At 39.8% G+C, this 22834-nt stretch overlaps 1 protein-coding gene across 3 annotated transcripts in view; it reads right to left on the minus strand.

Annotated features, from left to right (window-relative positions):
* GPR155 (G protein-coupled receptor 155) overlaps nt 1-22834 on the minus strand; it is a 49300-nt gene that overhangs the window by 14430 nt on the left and 12036 nt on the right. For all 3 annotated transcript variants that reach the window (XM_040475426.1, XM_040475427.1, XM_040475428.1), the window contains exons 3-11: nt 20471-20870; nt 16801-16966; nt 15763-15918; nt 13484-13567; nt 12745-12862; nt 7573-7657; nt 7394-7484; nt 5918-6128; nt 1357-1461 (exon numbers count right to left, since the gene is read on the minus strand). In XM_040475426.1, coding sequence (XP_040331360.1) covers nt 1357-1461; nt 5918-6128; nt 7394-7484; nt 7573-7657; nt 12745-12862; nt 13484-13567; nt 15763-15918; nt 16801-16966; nt 20471-20870 — 1416 coding nt within the window. The remainder of the gene's footprint in view (nt 1-1356; nt 1462-5917; nt 6129-7393; nt 7485-7572; nt 7658-12744; nt 12863-13483; nt 13568-15762; nt 15919-16800; nt 16967-20470; nt 20871-22834) is intronic.

The following is a 22834-nucleotide window of genomic DNA, read 5'->3' on the forward strand; positions in this document are numbered from 1 at the left end:
CCCATGCTCCTTCCTGGCACAGACATGCCCCACACCCAACACTCTCCTGCAGCCTTGCTAAAGGCTGACGGATGAACTCAGCCCACAGAGAGGCCACTCTCGTTTGCCTGGCTCTGGTGGCCGAGAGGCCTGTACTCCTGGGCTCTATGGGTCTATAACAATTGGGAAGACAGTTCTGGACAGGACACCATATCCTGCACAACACACAGACAGTAGACTGAAACACACCCCCAGTCTGCACGTGGCAAAGACTCATTTATTTACCCCGGAACTTCAACCTGAGGGATAGGATTCAGGTTGGCCACACACCTAAAGGCACTCTCAGAGGATGTAGGCAAGGAGACACCATCTGCACCCACCCCCGCCCCCTACTTGGCCTCACCACAGCTTGCTAGTGTCTCCTAGACAGGATCTTTTACACTGGTCTCAAGCTCTGATTCTTGGCACCTGCTGCCCAGAGGATACCTTCAGATCTCCTGGTCTAGAGATCAGCAGGGTCTATGACTGTGGTCTCACAGAACTGTATACATTTGCATACTTGAAAAATTGCTGCCTGAGGGTCTGGCTTCCAATCGGCCTGAATCTAGGCGGTGACCGAGATCACTCCCTTTGGAATGCTGACGGGACCTACCACACCCTCAACAACTGGGACTCTCAAGAATAAATCAGGCTACTTAGACAATCACAAAGGTTCTAGAGACCACCCAGAGCTAGGACAGGGTCAAACACAGACTTGTGGTTATCGAAGTGAAGCGGGTTAGGGGAGGGTGAAAAGAGTGAAGGGGGTCAATGATGAGCGATGGTAACTAGACTTATTGTGGTGATGACTTTGTGATGTATACAAATATTGAATTATTATGCTGTACACCTTCTACTAATATAATGTCATATTCCAATTTGGGCACAAACAAAACCTTGAAATTTAGACCACAAATGTAATTCAGTCTCTTAGTCTATATGTCAAAGCTTATTACTTTTAAAGATTTTTCTTATTTTATGAGAAAGGGTATATTTAAAGTATACAGATTTAAAATGTAATTAAGCACTGGCCCTGGAGGAAATGAGTTGAGGGGGAGTCTCAGCTGCTAAAATATGAAAAACATCTGAGAAAAAAAATGGCACTTGGGGCAAACTTCTTGGAGTTATCACATGGGTTACATTTATTGGAAAATGTGTGTATTATTCTACAAGTTACTATAAGAACTTTATTTTTTTCATGAATATTCTATCTATGCACAACTATTATCCTATTAGCACTCTTCCCCATCTTATTTGAGAATGCATAATCAGTCCAGCTTTCTACGGAGAGGAATCTTCTGTTCCTTAAGCGCATCCTCACAGCCTGGAGGCACTTACTTTTCTCAGACGAAGGAGTCACAAGCCCACTGGTGCTTGTGTTTGCTACCGGCTCCGTGGATGGGCAGCATAATCCACCATTTCCCATGGAGCAGGAGCAGCAACCTATATAAGTAAGACAGCATTCGAGAATAAGGACCAACCCCAGCAGAAATGAACAGCTTCGAGAAATGTCAAACAAAACAAAACAAAACAAAACAAACCCAAAACAAACCAAAAAAAACCCAACCCGTTCTCTCTCTCTCTCTCTCTCTCACACACACACACACACACACACACACACACACACACACACACATTTCCCACGCAGCCACAATATTTTCACATGGGATCTATCAGGAAGAATTTGCACGTGCTTATACAGAAGTTAACATTTAAAGGGTGGCAGACAAAAGCTCAGCTCCTTTATATATTGTCTCCTTGTGGTATGAGACAACTCATGTTGTTTCATGAGTTACCACTGTGCTTTGAGAACTAAGCATCTGAACACTTTCTTAAAATAGAGCCTTTATTCCATCACTCCTTAAAAACATGCACGACTGCTCTATTGTTTACTGTAGTTAATTCAAACTCATTAGCTTGAATTTAAAAGGCTCGTGAGGACTTGGCCCCTCTCTCCCTATCCAAATGCCCCCACTACTCAACAAGGCCTTTCCCTTCTCTCAGGACAATTCTTCAGTGTCCTCCACAAATCCCATGTCTATCTGGGTCTCCGGACCTAGTTAGAAACACATACAATTCCCACTCTTATTAATTCACTGAAGTCCTCTCTTCCTTTACGTTCAGCTCAAGACTCACTTCTTTCAAGAATGTGTTTTCTATGCGTCTAGAAGATGCAGTAAAAACAATTATATTCTTTTGTTTTTTCAAATATATACAGCTGAAAATCTCTTCCTGCTTTATAGGTAGACTGGTTTACAGAAGTCACACTGAGAGACCTGCTATAGAGCTGTAACTTTTCCTCTACATAGTCAGAGAACACATGCAGTGTCCTTTCAACATTTCACACGTATATAAGACGTGGTGCTCCGTGACAATGGATTCGAATAGAATAATAACTTCAGTGATAAACTGCATTAAAATTTAATATGCTAGAAAAAGGAATAATGCCTAGGCTGAAACTTTCATTGACAATATGTTTTGATTCTTCAGTAATGTTCTTAACCAAAAAAAAAAAAAAAAGTGTTGAAGTATAAAAACTACAATGTAGAATAAACTATCACAAGCGTCTTTCTAAATTTAAGATAATGATGCCACCTCTCAAGGTGAAAATAGAACACAGCATAGTAGAAAAGAAAATACAGAGATCATCTGGCCTGGCCCTCCTATCTTCAGAAACTTGAAGGCTTATATCAGCTAAGATAACATTGTTCAGAAGACAGGTGTAAAGCCAGCTGGTTCCAGTGACATACACATAGGGCGTGAATGTACATGCATAATATCGCAGCCACCACAGAAAGTGCGATGGCCGTTTTTATCTTCTAACATACAAAGGATGTATAACTAGACTGTTAGCTTTTTCTTTGCTAACTAAACCTTCAAGCTCGTGTTAAAATAGGTTAATTTTCCTTTCAATCATGATTCTACATTTATAAACTGCAAATCACGGGTCTTGGACAAATGTGTGGCAAGAGGTAGAGGTGAACGATCTATGTTGGACTACTAAGGTTTGGGAGGCCAGGCTGGATATGTAATGTGTTATGTGTTAACCCTACTAGCGACGCAGAACACGGCAGGATTTGCGGAAGGAGAATAACCACGTCGATTTTAAAACCTTTTCGCTGCGAACATCCATGAATAGGTAAATAAACACGTACTTTGCCATGGCAATTTGTAGGGCAGCTTCAGAAAATCGTGGTGTGTTTTACGCACCCATCCATCACCCCACCCATTTTGCAAATATTACTAAACACTTACAGTAAGTCTGATACCATGCTAGGTGCTGAGGCCATAACGTTGGGCAGGTCAGTCAAAGCTCTTACCGTCAAGTGGGTTATACAGACTATTTGAAAGGCAATTATAAACAGTGTGATACAAGGAGAGGGAAATGTAAACACTGGGGAAGGTTTCCTATGGAACCATGCAATAGTTGTCCTCTAGCTCTTCATTTATTTACATTACAGGGCAAGTTAGTTTTCCTGCCAGAGATGATGATGACAAGGTTTAAAGAATATCTACGGGGCGCCTGGGTGGCGCAGTCGGTTAAGCGTCCGACTTCAGCCAGGTCACGATCTCGCGGTCTGTGAGTTCGAGCCCCGCGTCGGGCTCTGGGCTGATGGCTCGGAGCCTGGAGCCTGTTTCCGATTCTGTGTTTCCCTCTCTCTGTGACCCTCCCCCGTTCATGCTCTGTCTCTCTCTGTCCCAAAAATAAATAAACGTTGAAAAAAAAAATTAAAAAAAAAAAAGAATATCTATGGTACACTTTACTAGTTATTTTTAAAATACAGGCATGGTGGGGGTGGTGAGGGCACCTGGGTAGCTCAGTCGGTTAAGCGTCTGACTTTGGCTCCGGTCATGATCTCATGGTTTGTGGGTTCAAGCCCTGCATCAGGTTCCGCTCTGACAGCTCAGAGCCTGCTTCAGATCTTCTGTCCCATTCTCTCTCTGCCCCTCCAGTGGTTCTCTCTCTCTCAAAATAAATAAATAAACTTAAAAAAATTTTAAAATACAGGTAGAGGTAGCAGCAAAAGGCTCTGGGCTTAAGACACTTGGTTTCGTGTTCCCCACACAAGTTGTCAGGCTTTCTGTAGCCAGTTCTGAAACAGTCCTGGGGAAAGAAGGCATAGAGAGCCAGCCAGAGTGGTGGTCTTCAGGATCCTTTATAGGATCACTGAAAGAGTCCATAAAGAAAGTGAGGAAGGAAAGGGTGATGGGCAGGATCAGAAAATACTGCAGACTTAGGGAAAGCAACTTTTAAAATGTTAGTGAAAACATAAATAGAATCCTTGAACCTCCATTTTAAAAGGAAATAGGTCAAGAAGGCTCAAAAGAATGAAATTCTGATGCTGTAATCGCAAAGGTTCTAACAAAAAAAAAATTAGTGAGCACCATTAATAATATGAACTAAATGTGTCCCGAGTGAGGCAGGGATAGTGTGTAAGTGAGGAGTTGGCAAACTACAGTCCTGTGTGGCAGGACCCTGTCATCCTATGTAGTAACATTGGCAGCATCAGATGTGGGAGCCAAGGCACCGGGAGCTTTGCCCCAGATCAAAGAGCAGGAAACTGTGGAGTCAGGATTTGAACCCAGCCAGTCTGGCTCCCATCTCTGTTTTTAGCTACTGTGCTATATACTTCCAGTTTGGGATGGAGGAAGGAAGAGAGGGAGAAGGGGGCAATGTAAAACGGTAAGATTTGTGGGGTTTTCTTTTTTTTTTTTAAGACAAAAATAGTTAAATTTTTAAGATCTTTCTCTTTCTTTCTCTTTTTATTGGTATTTAGAACTAATAGGTTTTTTAGAATGTTTATTCTTTTTGAGAGAGAGAGAGAAAGAGAGCGAGCACAAGCAGGGGAGGGCAGAGAGGGGAACAGAGGATCTGAAGCAGGCTCTGTGCTGACAGTGGACAGGATGGAGAGCACGAAAGCAGGGAGCCCGGAAAGCCCGGAGCCTGGACAGCGGGGAGCCCAATGCGGGCTTGAACCCTAGAACCACGAGATCATGACCTGAGCTGAAGTCAGACTGTGTCACCCAGCCGCCCCTACAGCTAACAGTTTTGAGATTAGTCATCCCTCTACTCCACAAAGTCTCTGAACAAAATAGGTACTGTCATTGACACTTCCTGGCACACTGTTTTACGTCTATGAAATCTCCACATGCAGCAATGAATCCAAAATGCATACTCTGTTGCTGAGTTCCCTTCATGAATTGAAGCAAATCTCACAACAATTGTTGACGCTTATTAACAAAGTTACTAGTTAAGATCATACTTTCACTTATACCAAGGATTGGCAGACATTTTCTATAAAGGACTAGATGATAAATACTGTAGGCTTGGCAGGCCCCTGGTCTCTGGTGAACGACTCAATTCTACCAGCATCAGCATGAAAGCAGCCATGGAAAATACACAAATAAGTGAGCACGGGTGTGTTCGAACAAAACATCATGAACACGGAATATGTAAGAACTGGGCCATACGAGAACAGTCAAGGGACCAGATTTGGCCTGCAGACTACAGTTTGCCAATTCCTACTAACTCTGTTTCATCAGGCCTCCTTTAATTCATTTTATTATGGTGCTTGCCTGAGACAAGACTGTCAAGTTAACAAATGTTTTAAGTGCTGGGTTTCCTGGAAGGGGACTTCCTTCAGTTGTTACTTTTTCCTAAACTTTCAGGTCCAAAGAAGTCTTAGGATTTAACACAAGATGATCCTCACAAGAGACTTACAAACGCGAATCTAATGAAGAACCTGCAAGCTCTTTCTGCTCTTGACTATGATTCAAGTCCCTCATTTGACAAATACCTGTGATATTCCAGATAGTTCAAGGGAGTTTTCTGAAATGAAACACTCAGGATACACGCTATACAGGCATGGAAGCGTTTCTTTACATTTAAGGATCGTACCTGTTTCCGGGATAGAGCTTGTAAAAGGTTCTGGATCGTTTATCGGCACTGGACTCTCCTCAAAAGCGGTGTTCCCAGGCTCTGCTGCTTTGTGGCTCTGAGACTGGTCGAAGCCTTCATAGCGTCCTGCTTGGGTGGTGCGGTTCATACACATGAGTGATATGCCCGCTATCACAACGCTGCAGAACAGGGTGACTGCCGTGATGATCATCTGCCAGTTGTTGCAAAGACTCATTAGGGCACTTTGCGTAATCCCATCTTTGATAATCTTAGTAGAATAGGTAAAGGGAACTTTTTCTGGTGGGAAATACAATATCCCCATAGCTACAAATGCTTTAGAACAGTAGTTCTCAAAAAAAGACTAAGAGTATGAAAGGGATATAGGTTACTTGTAGAGAAACTAGGATTTGCTTGTAATCATGTAAGATTTCTAGATGCTTCTTTCACTGTACATCAATATCTTGGTTTCTTCTATAAGTAATCTAAATGACTACTCACAGGCCTTTTTTAATTTAAAGTTTTTGCTTGTTTTAATACCTAAGTTCAAGGGTACCTCAGCTGGAGACTCTGTTATGGTAATAATACTAAACATAAATAATTCTGGCTAATACTTATTGAGTACTAACTATATGCCAGCACTAGTCTAAGTCCTTTAAATGTATAATCTTATCTATTCTCACAACAACCCAATAAAGTTCAAAATTACAAAAAAGAAAAAAGGAGATAGGAAGTCAAAATCTTTTGACGGTCTTTTTAAAAACACACATCCTTGGAGCACCTGGATGGCTCAATCAGGTGAGCCTCCGACATCGGCTCAGGTCATAACCTCAGTTTGGTTTATGAGTTCGAGCCCCACATTGGCTTGCTGTCAGCACAGAGCCCACTTCAGATCCTCTCTCCCCTTTTCTCTGCCTCTCTCCCACTTGCATTCTCTCAAAAATGAACACTAAAAAAAAAAAACAAAACAAAACAAAACCTATTTACAAACACACATCTTTGGGCCCTAGCCCTAGAGAATTCTGATCAGTAGATACATTAATCACTCTCTCCTCCAGTAGAGGAAACATAATTCATAAGTGAGTTTAAGAAGACCCAATAAGTTTTGGGGCACCTGAGTGGCTCAGTTGGTTGAGCATCCAACTCTTGATTTCAGCTCAGGTCATGATCTCACGGTGTGTGAGTTCAAGTCCCGTGTTGAACTCTGTGCTGACGCTGCTTGGGATTCTCTCTCTGCCCCTCCCCTGTTCACACGAGCACTCGCGTACTCTCTCTCAAAATAAATAAACTTAAAAAAAAAAAAAAAAAGAAGAAGACCCAATAAGTTTGAAGCATTTGGAAATCCTTAGCACCAATGTGATGTGCAATAAATAAATAAACAGATTTGTAAAATAACTTTTAATGTAAGTAGAGCAAAACACAGTAACAAGCTAGAAAGAGACCTTCCCAAGAACAGAATTGTCCAAAAACTCCTCTTACCTGCTCTTTTCCATAAAAGAAGGCCGAGTCAATGCTATCCCCATTATGTTTTCCAGTTATCAGAAGAACACCAACAAGGAGAGCAGGGATTCTGTAATGAGGGTTTGAGAGAGAAAAAGAGGATGAATAGGAACTGTATATATGGAAACACGTAAGCAAACAGAAAACTATCAACTTACCCCCAGCCAGATATTATGATGATTCCAACAGGAATTTGTATGCTCTCTCTCTTTTTTAAAAGAAACAAAGAAACTGCCAGAAGGCCTATGAACAAGAAATAGAGATTGAAGGGCAGACAATTACTCTTGATGTTGACTGGATTTCATAGAACTTTAACCAAACTTATTTCAATGGTAGTCTGTGGGTTTTGCCCTACAATTTACTCTTTCTAAAGAAATGCTGTCCCCAATATTTTGAAGCAAGGTTTCCTCAAAATCATTCATGTTTTCCCTCCCGTGTCATTTTTTTTGCTCAAATCTTCTTGTTTTATACATGAGGATTTTTTTCAAAAGCCCAAATCATTTTATTCTTTTGACTGATATGTTTGGAATCTCAGGATATTTGTTTAAAAAAATGTAAGTGGATACAGAACAAGTCTAAAAATAAAAACACCCCCACTCTGCTGGTGGTAAGAAAGTATAGGCAATTCTCATACAGGTTTAATTTTTGGAAATGACCCAAGTCTAAATGACAGATCTTAATACAAATATAATATGAACTTAATACAAAAACAAATGTTTTAAAACTCTTGAGCATACATTATACCATAAATCCAATTATTTATACAAGTAAAATTTAATCAATCCTACATGGTTATACAATCTTAGAACTTGGGAGTGGGAAGGGACCACTTTTAAATTAACACCTTCATTTTATAGCTAGGGAAGCAAAGGTTTGCCCAAGCCACATAGCCAGCAGAGGGCAGGGCAGGACTACAAACCCAGCCTTCTGATCCAAGGTTAAGTCCAACTCTATCAGTTTCTAAAACTCAGATCCATGGACCCCTAGGGCTCTTAAGACATATCCTGCAGGGTCTAGAAATTTTTACGGGACAGTTTAAATGTTGGGGCGCCTGGGGGGCGCAGTCGGTTGAGCGTCCGACTTCAGCCAGGTCACGATCTCGCGGTCCGGGAGTTTGAGCCCCGCGTCGGGCTCTGGGCTGATGGCTCAGAGCCTGGAGCATGTTTCGGATTCTGTGTCTCCCTCTCTCTCTGCCCCTCTCCCGTTCATGCTCTGTCTCTCTCTGTCCCAAAAATAAATAAACGTTGAAAAAAAATTAAAAAAAAAAATGTATCTGATATATTTTCATCGATAATCATCGAGATGCCCATCTAATAACCAAAGTATAGTCTCATGATTTTAGAGCTTACATTTGGTTTTACATTAAGTTTGAGCCAAATGAAGGCCAAATGATATCACAATGCATGGTCCAAGGGAAGGTTCTGTGGTAGTTTGAAGAGAGAAAAGCAGTGAGATGAACCAGGTCATAAATCCAAACACGAAAGTAAAGGCAAGCCACACTAAAAAAAAAAAAAAAACAAAAAAACAAAAAAAACAAAACCCTCACCAGAGAAATGAGTTCCATTTTTACATTCCAAGCTGTGATTCAGACTAGCAAAACAACATCCTTTGTCATGTCAATGAATGTTGCTAATTCGACTCACAGACTTTGTAACTGGGACTCTCATCTGTGAATTTGCTTTGGTTTTAAAGTTGTATATTAGCTGTATATAAGGAATCCAGACTCTGATCCAAGATGGTACAGATTAAGTAACACTATGCTACAATAATACAAATCAACACCGAGGTTCTTGAGAATTGTTTTCCTTTACAGGGAACCCACACCTTACTCAAGTTCAAGAGCTACTTTAATACCACTGCTCCTTCCTAAGTACATTTGGACACTCTATAGTTCTAGGTTTTCAAAGTGCCAAGGAAACAAGGTACACAATAGTGTGCCAGCTGTGTTACGGTCATGAGGGTACTCTTTAAAGTTCTAAAGGTCATCATTCCTGCCTTCTGAAACGATGGATATACCAATAGGCCCAGGCTAGCCCTGGATCTCTCTTGAGTTTCTGGCAGAAGCTTTGAGAGTTCCTGCCAGAATCAGTTAATCTCTTGAGGCCTTTTTTAACTCATTTGAAAAACAAAGGACTTCAACTAAACTAGGGTTTCCAAACTGTAGAGACTATAGGCGGTATGAAGGTGACATTTTTTGACTAGTTTTGGGTTGTTTTTTTTTTTTTAATTTTTCAACGTTTATTTATATTTGAGAGAGAGAGAGAGAGAGAGAGAGACAGAGAGACAGAGAGACAGAGAGAATATGAATGGGACAGGGGCAGAGAGAGAGAGACAGAGAGGCAGACACAGAATCTGAAGCAGGCTCCAGGCTCTGAGCTGTCTGAGCGGGGCTCGAACTCATGAACCATGAGATCATGACCTGAGCCGAAGTCAGACGTGCAACCCAAGCCACCTAGGCACTCCATATTTATTTTAACAGGTACTTGAAAAACTAGCACACAAAACCTGGGATTTTATTTTATTTTCATTTTTTTTAATGTTTATTTATTTTTGAGAGAGAGAGACAGAGTGCAAGCAGGGAAGGGGAAGAGAGAGAGAGAGAGACAGAGAGAGACAGAGAGAGACAGAGAGAATCCCAAGCAGGCTCCAAGCTGTCAGCACAGAGCCCAATGTGGGGCTTGAACTCACGAACTGTGAGATCATGACCTGAGCCAAAGTTGGATGTTTAACCAACTAAGCCACCCAGGCGCCCAAAACCTGGGATTTTATTTTATTTTCAATTTTTTTTAATGTTTATTTATTTTTGAGAGAGAGAGTGCGAACAGGGAAGGGGCAGAGAGAGAGAGAGAGAGAGAGAGACAGAGAGACAGAGAGACAGAGAGAATCCCAAGCAGGTTCTGAGCTGTCAGCACAGAGCCCAATGTGGGGCTTGAACTCACGAACTGCAAGATCATGACCTGAACCAAAGTCGGATGCTTAACTGACTAAGCCACCCAGGCGGCCAAAACCTGGGATTTTAATATAAGGCTCAATTTATTAAAGTAAAAAAAGGGAGTAAATTTTTAGGGAAAAATAAAAAAAGGACAAGTGGTATGCAGATATGGCAAAAATTGTGAAGATGGGGGCACCTGGGTGGCTTAGTCGGTTAAGGGTCTGACTCTTGACTTTGGCTCAGGTCATGATCTCGTGGTTTGTCAGTTCAAGTCCCACATCAGGCTGTATGCCAACAGTGCAGAGCCTGCTTGAAATTCTGTCTTCCTCTCTCTCTGCCCCTCCCCTGCTTGCTCTCTCTCTCTCTCAAAATAAATAAACGTAAAAAAAATTGCAAAGACAGTATGCACATGCATGAAATTGGAAATGTTGAACAGATGATTTACAATGACACTTTAGATTTAAAATTCTGTTATAGCATAATAATAACAAGGGTAAGGGGCACCTTCACTGGGATCCAGGAATTCAGAACAAGGTCTCTGGATAGATTTTGGCATGCATGCTTAAATAGGATTTCAAGGACACTTGGGGGATTTTTGATATATTGATCTTTTTGCTGTTCTCCTATTCATATGATAAGTTTACCATTAATAAACCTAAGTATTCGAGATCAAGTTGGTTCATCTGTATTTGTAAATAGAAATCTTTAGGCTCTTTTACTTGACATCTCATGAAAACTCTTAGGCTATGCAAGATGTGCACCAGCTGGATCCCAAGACCTGACCTTACTGCTCACATGCTTGTACTTACCCACGTTTGTCCCACATTTTTCCTTAAACTCTTCTTTCCAACTTACCTCTTAACTCGGGCAAAGGATCCTACAGGCCTAACATCCCATGATGCAGACCGAAACTACCACTCAAGCAATAATGACTGCTCGAGGAAGAGCTCTGGTGACCCAGACCACCCACCCAGACCACTTTGAGTGAACCCCCTGACTCTCACCTGCGCAGATGGACCATGGAGTGACCTCTGGGATGATCAACATTTACCTTTACCTCATCATAACATTAAAATCTCCACCCAGGAAGGAGCACAGCCTCATTTACATAACATACAATGTACGTATAGCCATGTCTCCTGAAGGTGTGACCATGTGCCTGCCTCTACATACCATGACAAGGCTTCCCTATCTAAATATGCATCCTAACCCTAAATAAAAGGAACCCACTCACCCCTGCAGGGAGTCACAGCTTTGAAAGTTATGATCTCCGTTTTTGTTGCAAATAAAGTTTCCTTTGTGCGACGACTCACCAGGTGTAGTTTCTATCTGTGACTCACCAAGGAGCGAACTCACCTTGGTTTAGGTACAGATATATTGCCTTTAGAAAGCGCACACCTTCTCCTGTTAGCACTGAATTTTTCATTCTATAATTTCTCCTCACATTGTTGCTTCACTTCAAAAGGCTGTTGACTTGGAAGGGCCCTACTTGTGATCTTAAAGGCATGAAATCAAAGGCCTGTCCCTTGAAGCCACTTCCTGACACCTGCCTCCTAACAGTGACCATAACCAGTGCTTCCATTCTACCATTTTCCTCTTATGTGCCATTTTATGGGTTCACATCTTTGGTATGAATACAATACAGTCAGACAGAACGTTTCACAAACATACCGGAATGTATGCATCCAAATAAATATTATATACTTCAAAATGACAATATGCTAAAACAGTTGAATCCCTTTTTTGGAGCTAGTTGAAATGAGAAAGTCTTTCTTACCGGGTACTCTTGTATTTCCATATCCTTTTATTCCTTACCTTTTCTTGTTCTCATATAGCCACTTTTCCTTCTGTTTAATAGTATAGTTCCAGTTGTTGACTGCCTAATATGTAGTAGGCATAAATACCCATATCTCATTCAGTTCTCAAAGTAACTCTGCAAGGTGTGATAACCCAGTCTCACAGATGAGGAAACTGAGGTTGTAAAAGTTAAGTCACTCGCTGAAGGCAGAGCCAGAATTTTTCACTCAGTTCTGTCGGACCCTATTGGTGATCTCGGGGACATACCTCACATGCCTCATACTTGTCTGCCATTCCCTCCCTCCTTTCTTCACTTGCCTCCACTACCTGATCTCTTGGTGTGTCCAAAGGCGAGCTGTGCTGACTGGGGCCGAGAGCCAAAGATCCTGAGGAAAAAGACCACGTGACCGGAAACCCCCTGAATCCAGTCAGGAATACAGTACACCAGGAAACAGCACAGCATTGCTGACGGCCTGTGCTAGTGACAGTAGTGGCCGAGAGAATGCCTTAATCCTATCCTACTAGACTTCAAAAAGGTCAGCTCTCAGCTGAGAGCTTCTAATGACAAAAGACTTAAACTTCCATTTATGATCCAACTCACCTGTCCACAGGTAGGTGCTATAGAGGGAGCTGTACAATAGAACAAACACCAGAATTTGTCCAACAAAATTTTTTTCTTTCACAAAATTCCATATCATCATTCCAGCACAGACAATAGACTGAAGAAAAAATTATGAACAAAGTCAGTCATATTCATATGAGTCACATAAATGTTTTTATTCACAGCAAATATAATTATTCACTTTAAAGGACTGCTGAATAATTATGCTAGCTATACTAAAGCTTCAAGTTTTATGATAAAACCCCTTTTTACACAGTCTTTAACAATGTACATAATTGAAACAGACAACATTCTAAATACTAACCTTATAATTATTAATGGGTTACATAAAAAATGCTAAACTTTTTTTCCATTATAATTTGAGATATGCAACGATTTGACTAGAAGAATAAGATTGTGAGAGAATTCAACCTTTAGTGATTCAATTATTTCTATTAAAAATGTGAGAGAATTCAATCTTTAATGATTCAGTTATTTCTATTAAAAAATGCAAAATTATCACTGCCCACCATTATCAGCCTTTATATACAGTTCAAGACCTACTGTGGTATATAATAAATTAGGCATGAATTAATTGTAATCAAGTTGTAACTGACTGCATTCAGTAAAAAATACTTTTGACTTTATAACTGGAAAAACCCAGCGAAATAATTTTCTCCTCTACAGTAGAATAATCAATGAAAAAAGCATAATTCCAAATATCTATATGTTTACTAACCTGAGCGATGAGTAAATTAGTGGTAAGCATATGAGGGAGCTGTTTATATTTCTTACTCAAAAGAAGAATAGCCAGAGACCAGATCTTAAAGACAAAAGGTTCAAAAGTTACTTAGGTTTTTAAAACCTTAATAACTCCTTATCAAATAACTCATTGATTAGCTCTTTTTTTTTTAATTTTTTTTTAACGTTTATTTATTTCTTTGAGACAGAGAGAGACAGAGCATGAACAGGGGAGGGTCAGAGAGAGGGAGACACAGAATCTGAAACAGGCTCCAGGCTCTGAGCTGTCAGCACAGAGCCCGACGCGGGGCTCGAACTCACGGACCGCGATATCATGACCTGAGCCGAAGTCTGCCGCTTAACCGACTGAGCCACCCAGGCGCCCCGATTAGCTCTTTTTTTGAGAGAGAGAGAGACTGCACACTGGTGTGCATAAACAGGCGAGGGGCAGAGGGAGGAGGGGAGAGAGGATCTTAAGCAGGCTCCGCACCCAGTGCAGAGCCCCATGCGGGGCTCAAGCTCACCACCATGAGATCATGACCTGAGCGGAAATCAAGAGTTGGACGCTTAACTTACTGAGCCACCCAGATACCCCTTATTAGCTTCTTTAAAGGATTCTGTTTATCTTGGTTCAAAGGAAATTCCAGTATTTTACTTACTTTAATCTGCCTAGTTCCCCCCCAAAATATTAAGGTAAATTACTATATCCATGCTATATAAATAGCATGGAGATGTAACAACATAGATGGACCTAGAAGGTATTATGCTAAATGAAATAAGTCAGACAGAGAAACATAAATAGTAAATGATTTCACTTCCATATGGAATCCCCAAAACAAACCAAATGAACAAACAAAACAGAAACAGACTCATAGATACAGGAAACTGTTGGCCATCAGAAGGGGGAGGAGTTGAGTGGTAGGTGAAACAGGTCAGGGGGACTGAAAAGTACAAATTTCCAGTTATGAAATAAATATGTCCTGGGGACTTAATGTACAGCATAGAAAACATAGCCAATAACATTGCAATAACTTTGAATAGTGACAAATGGTAACCAGTTTTATCATGGCGATCATTTCATAATGTATAAAAATATCAAATCACTATGATGTACTCCTGAAACTCATAATTATATATCATTTATACTTTGAAAAAAAAATGAGGAGATCCTATCACAAATTAACTGTTCAAAAATGACAGGGTCTTTAAGAACTAATGCCTTGACCAGGGCCATGTCCTAACTTTGCCTACTTTTGGTGGCTGTGGTAGCACACAGGTTCACCAACTATTCAGGAAAAGATCTTTAGCAGGAGATGCAGTTATAATGCATTATTCTAAGTTTTCCTCTTTTAAATGCCACCATACTGGCTCATAAAGTAACTAAATTCCAGGTAGTCTTATTTGGAACAACATACATTGCCCACCTTAAGATGAACTGTCTTGCATCCCTTATATTTAAAAGAATTGGGTTTCTATTCTCCCTCTAAAGTGGCCAGCTAAGGATGCTGGTAAATTTCCTTCTTTCTTCTGCCCTCATTTCAATCAACATTTATATCATCTCTCTCCCCAATCCTCTTACCAAAGGGCACAGATTTTAACAATATGTAACAGAAGTGAAATTTCCTAAAAATTACATTAATCACACATTTATTTGTTGTCAGTATACATGTTCATCCCTATCTCCTTTCCCTTAACAGTAAAAGTTGTCTTCCCCCCGCCCCCCCCATCCAGAATACCGCTTGAATTCCATAGGCAACGTGAGCTACAGGATACTCTAGCCGTCAAATGTTTAAGTATTTAATTTGAACTAGATTCATCCAGAAAGCTTCATTAACATTAAATGGATGGACAGATGATCCCTTCCAACCATGATTCTACAACAGCTATTATTTGTATAGTGATTCGCCATTTGCAGAGGCTTTTCACATATATTGTCTCATGTAATCCTTAAAACAATCCATGGAAATGGGTAAAATTAGTATCTCTAGCTCACAGCTGAGAAAACTGAAGTTTGGAGACACACAGCTAGTTTGTGACAGGGCCACAGCCCAAATCCAGGTCTGACTAAATCTCATGCCTTGTCTGCTGTATGACTAACTCTCAAAACAAAAGACACAACTCGCAAGGCTGATATGTACATTTTATGCGTAAGCTTTAGCTTTCTCTATTGCCTAAGAGATTTTTGTAAATACATTTTAAATCCCTAACCTCCTGTTACCAAGCTATTCTCAAACTCATTCTGTGTTTTCATTCATTTTTACACTGAGACATACTTACCAAGGAGACAAGGCTGATAATACTTATATCAAAACTAACATTCTGGATGGCATATGCCAATGGCTTAGGGTCCATAGTGGGAAAGGTTAGTAACCAGGCAGAAACGTACATGATTGGTGCAGACACAAATGTGCTTATGACCATCCCTGAGGTTATCTGCAAAAAAATGAAATCAAATTGAGGGTCATGCTGTCGATAAACAATTACTCTAAACTTTAAATAGCCACACCACACGAAGACATTCTAAAATAAAAGAGTCAGTAAAAAGACATCACAAATTCCAGCATATTCTCTAATGCTGCATTCCCCATTTCTGAGAGTCCTTAAAAGAAAACACAGTTAAGTTCCTTTGGCTCTTCCAATCCATGCTCAATTAATATTTGTACATAACCAATACTAGACATCCCATGCTGATGGTAATCTTCTAGGTTCTAGAAAGTAAACCATATTAATGATCTAATTAAACTGATGACCAATTTCCTTCCACACTAGTTCATAAAATATAGGGCAATAAAATCGGAAAAAAAAAATTACCATGCAGATTAAATAATGGAACTAACCTTTGTTAAGTAATTTAGTTCCTTTGTTATATTTCAAAAACATTTAGTCTAATACAGTAAGTAACATGTACAATATGCTTAGACAAGGTTAATAATTTGGTATTAATTAATTTTAGCTATTTACTGCAATTCATTATGTGGTGTTTTGCATCTGCGGGTTGAATTATCAGTGAATGAAACATTTTTTTTTTTTACCCAAAATTTCAAAAGTTACCATTCTGTAGATAATCTCTAGGCTTCAGTATAAGTACAACAATGAAATATTTGAAATCTAAAAAGACTAATGAAAAAAGCAACGGCTGAGAAAAGACCCTGCATTAAATAACTATTATTACAGGATGTTACAAGATGCCTCCTTATTTACAATGAAGTAGCTTACACATATCAAATTCTCATAAAAGAATGATGATTTCTGTGTTTTAAAAATTCATTTTTCTCCTAACTGGACAGTCAAACTTAGAGAACAGTGTATACATACAATCTCGACTTCCATGTTGAACTGTGTTGCAAAGATAGCCACGCCTGGCGCTACAGGAAAGACGCCATACAAAAATGCGTAATTTGATAAACTTGTATGGTTCACTACACTGTCGCCCTTGTCCAGGAGTTCCACCATTTCTCTACACAGAAGTGGCAGCACCAGCCTGAAAAAAACAAGAAATGTGTCATTCACTTGACATCAAAGCATGCTGGTCCCCAAGGGGGAGATTGTTCTAGTGAACTTGGCATTAGGTTATTCTTCTTCTCCTGCCCAGAAGGGGTATCTATTTGCATGCATATATTCTCTGCATGCCTACTTGTGAACATTTTGAAAGAATCAAGAATTCAACTTGGAGCCATTTAAGTGTAATAATGTTCTCTTTTATTTTAGTTTATTTATTCATTTTGAAGGAGAGAGAGAGAGCACATGGGGGAGAGGGGCAGAGAGAAAGGGAGAGAGAAAATCCCAAGCAGGCTCCACACTGTTAGCATAGAGACCTGATGTGGGGCTTGAAATCACTGGCCATAAGATCAACACCTGAGCATAAGTCAGACACAACCAACTGAGCCACACAGGTGCTCTATTTTTAATTTTTTTAGAGAGAGAGATTGTACAAGGTATGGAGGGGGCAGAGGGCCAGAGAAAGTCTTTATTCATAAGTTTTAAAATTTATTTTTGAGAGAGAGAGAACACGTGTGCACGGGGGAGGGGGCAGGGGAGCAGAGAGAGGAAGAGAGTGCAGAGCCCTACTCGGGGCTCAAACTCGAGAACTATGAGATCATGACCTAACCTGAAATCAAGAGTCAGATACCCAACTGACTGAGCCACCCAGGTGCCCTGCCCTGAGAATCTTAAATAGGCTCCATGCTGTCAGCACAGCCACTGATGTGGGGCTCCATCAACCTCACCACCAATTGTGAGATCATAATCCGGGCTGAAATCAAGAGTTGGATGTTTAGGGCGCCTGGGTGGCTGAGCTGGTTAAGTGTCCTACTCTTGATTTTGGCTCTGGTCACGATCTCGTCGTTCACTGGATGGAGCCCTGAGTTGAGCTCTGCGCAGACAGCACCGAGTTCCCTTGGAATTCTTTCTCTCTCTCTCTCTTTCTGCCCCTCCCCTGCTTGCTCAAACATACTCTCTCTCTCAAAATAAATGAATAAACATTAAAAAAAAAAAAAAAGAGTTGGACACTTAATCAACTGATGTTGATTAGGCATCAACCCGGATGTCCCTAAGTGTAACAACATTCTAGAAATACTTTCTGGGCACCTGGGTGGCTCGGTCAGTTAAGCATCTGACTGCTGCCCAGGTCACAATCTTGGGGTTCATGGGTTGGAGCTCCATGTCGGGCTCTGTGCTGACAGCTCAGAGCCTGGAGCCTGTTGCGGATTCTGTGTCTCCCTCTCTCTCTCTACCCCTCCCCAGCTCATGCTCTGTCTGTCTGTCTCTCTCTCAAAAACAAAATAAAAACATTAAAATTTTTTAATAAAAAAATAAAAATACTTTCAACACCAGAGATTAGGAGGAGAAAACTGTTTTTGTTCTACAAATAATTTTCTTACAAAAAATGTGTGAAAGTTGTAGTTGTAGCTGCTGTTTCTTGTTTTCTTTACTAACAAACTGAAATGTTAAAAGAAAAAAGGATCGATAACCCGAGTAAACTTTTTTCAAGAAAATTACTAAACTTCTTTTTGGAAAAAAACCCTGATCTTAATTATGATTTGCGGATGGGGCGCCTGGGTGGCGCAGTCGGTTAAGCGTCTGACTTCAGCCAGGTCACTATCTCGCGGTCCGTGAGTTCGAGCCCCGCGTCAGGCTCTGGGCTGATGGCTCGGAGCCTGGAGCCTGTTTCCGATTCTGTGTCTCCCTCTCTCTCTGCCCCTCCCCTGTTCATGCTCTGTCTCTCTCTGTCCCAAAAATAAATAAAAAACGTTGAAAAAAAAATTATGATTTGGGGTTTAAATGTATTCAGGTATTGATAACATTGCTGTTCAATTAGATTCTGAAAGCCAACAGAAAAATAAGTATCTTACAATTACTTCTGCATCACTGTAGAGACCAAAGGGTTTGGCAAAGGGAACTGAAACAATGAAGCAGAGCAGAGAAGTGGCGAAATCCAGACTTGGTGAAGAGTCAGTGATTAAACAAATCCTTCCGGATTCCATAGAAAGACCATATAAGTAAGGGAAGCTGAGCTGATGAAGCTCTTAAAAAGAACAAGGCCAGGGGCGCCTGGGTGGCTCAGTCGGTTAAGTGGCCGACTTCGGCTCAGGTCATGATCTCGCGGTCCGTGAGTTCGAGCGCCGCGTTAGGCTCTGTGCTGACAGCTCAGAGCCTGGATCCTGTTTCAGATTCTGTGTCTCCCTCTCTCTGACCCTCCCCCGTTCATGCTCTGTCTCTCTCTGTCTCAAAAATAAATAAACATTAAAAAAGAAAAAAAAAAAAAAAAAGGCCAGGCAGGTGATAACATTGTCCTAGTAGCACCTAGAGATATGCTCTATATAGAATAAAGAACTGCTCTTACATGTATTTTGTAATTAGAAAAAATAGATAAAGATATCTAACAGGGATCAAAGACCAAGAAAAAAAATTTTTTTTAAGGAAAAAGATTTTGGGGACACCCGGGTGGCTCAGTTGGTTAAGCATCTGACTCTGGATTTCAGCTCAGCCCATGATCTCACGGTCTGTGGGTTCAAGTCCCATGTTGGGCTCCACACTGACCATGTGGAGGCTGCTTGGGATTCTCTCTCTCTCTCTCTCTCTCTCTCTCTCAAAATAAATAAATAAACTTAAAAAAAAAAGACTTTTTAAATGAGAATATTTAAATTCTACTTATAAGTTGAAGTTGACAATCATTAGAACCATATTTATTACTGTGGCAATACTAATTAATTCTTTATTTCCAAGAAGAATACCACACCATAAATAATTTTCAAAAGTTATATTCATTTTTATTATTTTGAAAATATAGATGCTATTTCATATTGCACTGCTCTTGTGAATTTAACTGCCTATACAAGAGCTGATTTCAATAGTTAAGTATGCCCCAAGTGCCTTGGGGTAGTGTCACAGTAAAATTATGTCACCCGCACCATGAAATATAACTCCATGGCCAATGAGCTAAGTAAGTTGAAAAACTGTTGACTAAGAAACTGATAAAAGAAACTTTACTTGATAGGCTAGGATCAGAGGATTGGTAATAATCATTTGTACTGACTTACCTATATTTAGAAAGTTCAACCATCCACAGAATTATATTTTCCCCAAATTCATGAAAAAAAAGCTTATATTCAAAATTATTGTTTTCCTCATGAGTAATAGGGTTTTAAAAGATTTAGAAAACTTAGAAATCTTTTAAAATTTCCTTTAAAAATACGATCAACTGGGACGTTAGTAGATATTAAGTAAATTTATATAAAAGTTAAAGAGAAACCAATAGTCTTCATTTTCTGTCAGGAAAATGGGAAGAATAATCTACACAGAATAAGGAAATAACTTTCCACAATATGCCAACATCACATTTTCCTTCAAATCACAACTACTCAGTTAGGAGGCATTATTACTCTCAGATTATTTAAAGGAGAAAATAGTCATAGACACATCTAATGAATTGACTAAATAAGGCTTTCACAGAGGACAGTCCCCAAGTTAAGTAAGTGAAACTTACAGTTTAGCTGTGATGAGAAGAATCAGTACAATAAATGCTGACTTCTTCAGTTTCTTTATTTTTCCCACCATTGTAAGACCAAGATAAAATAGAGCTGATCCAGAAAAAGAGTTTGCAAGTCCATCAAGAAAATTTTCCATATATACGGGCACCTTTTGATCAAGAATAAAATTGAAGGCAATGCCAATGAAAACCATAAATACTATTGGGTTCTGTAAAACACGCAGAAGTCCAAGTCCTACAATTTTCACTTTGTTTTGAGAAGCATTTTGAGTGTCTTTCCACTTCTGGATTTCACAGAAGATAAACCCTATAGGGTTTAACATCATAAGAGATATTGGTGCCACCAAGTAAATGTACTGGAGATATTCTGGGTATGTAGTTTGATATAAGGCTTCAACTGCAAAACACGAATTAAAATTGTTTCAAAAATGATTACCACAGAAATGCATGAATAAATTATTCATATAATGTCTTCCATGATTAATTATAACATTTTAAATTAATCTAAGTAGTGCACAATGACCTCATTAGCCTACTTTGGAAAAGTAAATTTTAATAATAAAGCTGAAAAGAAAAACACATTATATTAAATGATATTTAGCTTATAAAATGATCATCAACTTTAAAAAATTATCATTAGTGAGACCTACTAATTTTTATTATGTACAGGCTAAGAGTAGTCTTGATAAAAGGACAGAATTGTAGAATTATTAAAAGAAAACATCTAGTAAGAAATTAAACATTTAAGTAATAAGAGCAACAAGGTATTTTGGTTCCCTTGAGAGAGTTTCACTGGAGTGGGGAACTGAAGCCAGACTACAGAGGGTGGAGGAGAGGGGAGGAGACAGTGAACAAAAATATGAGCAATGAAAGGATAGAGTCCAAGCTATGGTGGAAAAGAAGTAAAGATGGGAAATGGCTCTCAGATAAAAAGCTGAGGAATCAGGGACTGGAGGTCCCTACGAAGTCCTAGAATGACAAGTAGTTGGAAGGTTAGGAGTTCAGAGTAAGTCAGATAGTGAGCTACTGAACTTAGTATTTCCCAGAAGACTAGGTCCCAGATGTGGTGTGGGAATTGATGGCTGAAAGGGTGTAAACATCACTGGAGACAATGAAGTCAGGGAACTGAATGGGCAGAGAACTTAATGGGTAGTTCACACAGATGCTAAAGTCAAAGAAGATAATGGCAAAACTTGGGGGTGGAGAGGATGACAATGAGCCAGATGTTAAAGTCTTCACTAAATGAGGAGGAGTGATCAGAATGAGGTCGGCAGATGACAGCAATGAGGATGAACAGTTGAGGCAGGCAGCATGAACCCCAAAGAAGCAGTTCTTGCAAAAGAGCAGAGTAATGGCCTGTCAGAGGTACAAGGAGGCTATGAGAATGCCAGCTCTGCCTCCTATTGCTCATATAGGATGCAGGTGAAGAGAAAATAAGTGGTCTCCATTTGAGAGGAATAAGAAGGAATGAATGAATGCCTTTAGGAAAACCCAGTGTAGATGTTGAAGAATTAGGAATGAAAAGGTGATCTAAGGAATGTTTGGGAGGAGAATACAGTTGAGTACACAGTAGAACACATTTAATTAACACAAATTCAACTATGCTCTCTTAGGAAAACAAAAGCTTCATTTTCTCCCCTTTGAGCATGTTCCCAAATGCAAACTAATCACTTCACTTGTTCATTGATGAACAACAATGCTAGAGAAAAAAATCTGGCTGTTTCAGACTTATGAGAAATGGTACAATATATACAAAGTATGTGTGCTGTATTCTGCGGGTGACTTAACAGATTTTCAAGAGTTTGACTGCATGACTTTAGAACCTAACCAGTGCATAAAATGAGTCTCCTTGGAAGGGGGTGGGTGGGTTGGATCAGACTTCAAGTAGTTTGTTGGTGGACATGAGGGATAGTGGTCCGGTTTGGGGCTGATCGGACCAACACAGAGCCTTAGAATAAGCAACCTGGTCTCCAGGCACATATTTGGCAATGAGTTCTGAAATTCAACCTACCACATATAAAGGTTGATTCATAAATGATTTGAGGTTGAGAAAGAAAGATTAAAAAAAAAAAAATGAACAGCCACAATCACTCGCAAAGACAGAGGCAATCATGTGCAAAAATGTGAAAGATTAGATTTCTCAATTTACATTAAGATAAAGTTTCACAGGTAGGAAACTATATTTGTTTACTTACTCAGGATACATAAGTTCAGTTAATGTCATGCACCTTTCCTGTTAAAGTTACATAACTAGATTGTATAACCTTTAGAAGCCTACCTGGTTCTCATGAGCTAAAACCTACTTTTTTGTAGGATTCCATTCCTTTTTTTTTTTTTTTTTTTTTTTTTTTTTTTTTTTTT

Source organism: Herpailurus yagouaroundi, unplaced genomic scaffold, assembly GCF_014898765.1.
Source record: "Herpailurus yagouaroundi ecotype Mexico unplaced genomic scaffold, PumYag 140, whole genome shotgun sequence".
Taxonomy (NCBI): domain Eukaryota; kingdom Metazoa; phylum Chordata; class Mammalia; order Carnivora; family Felidae; genus Herpailurus; species Herpailurus yagouaroundi.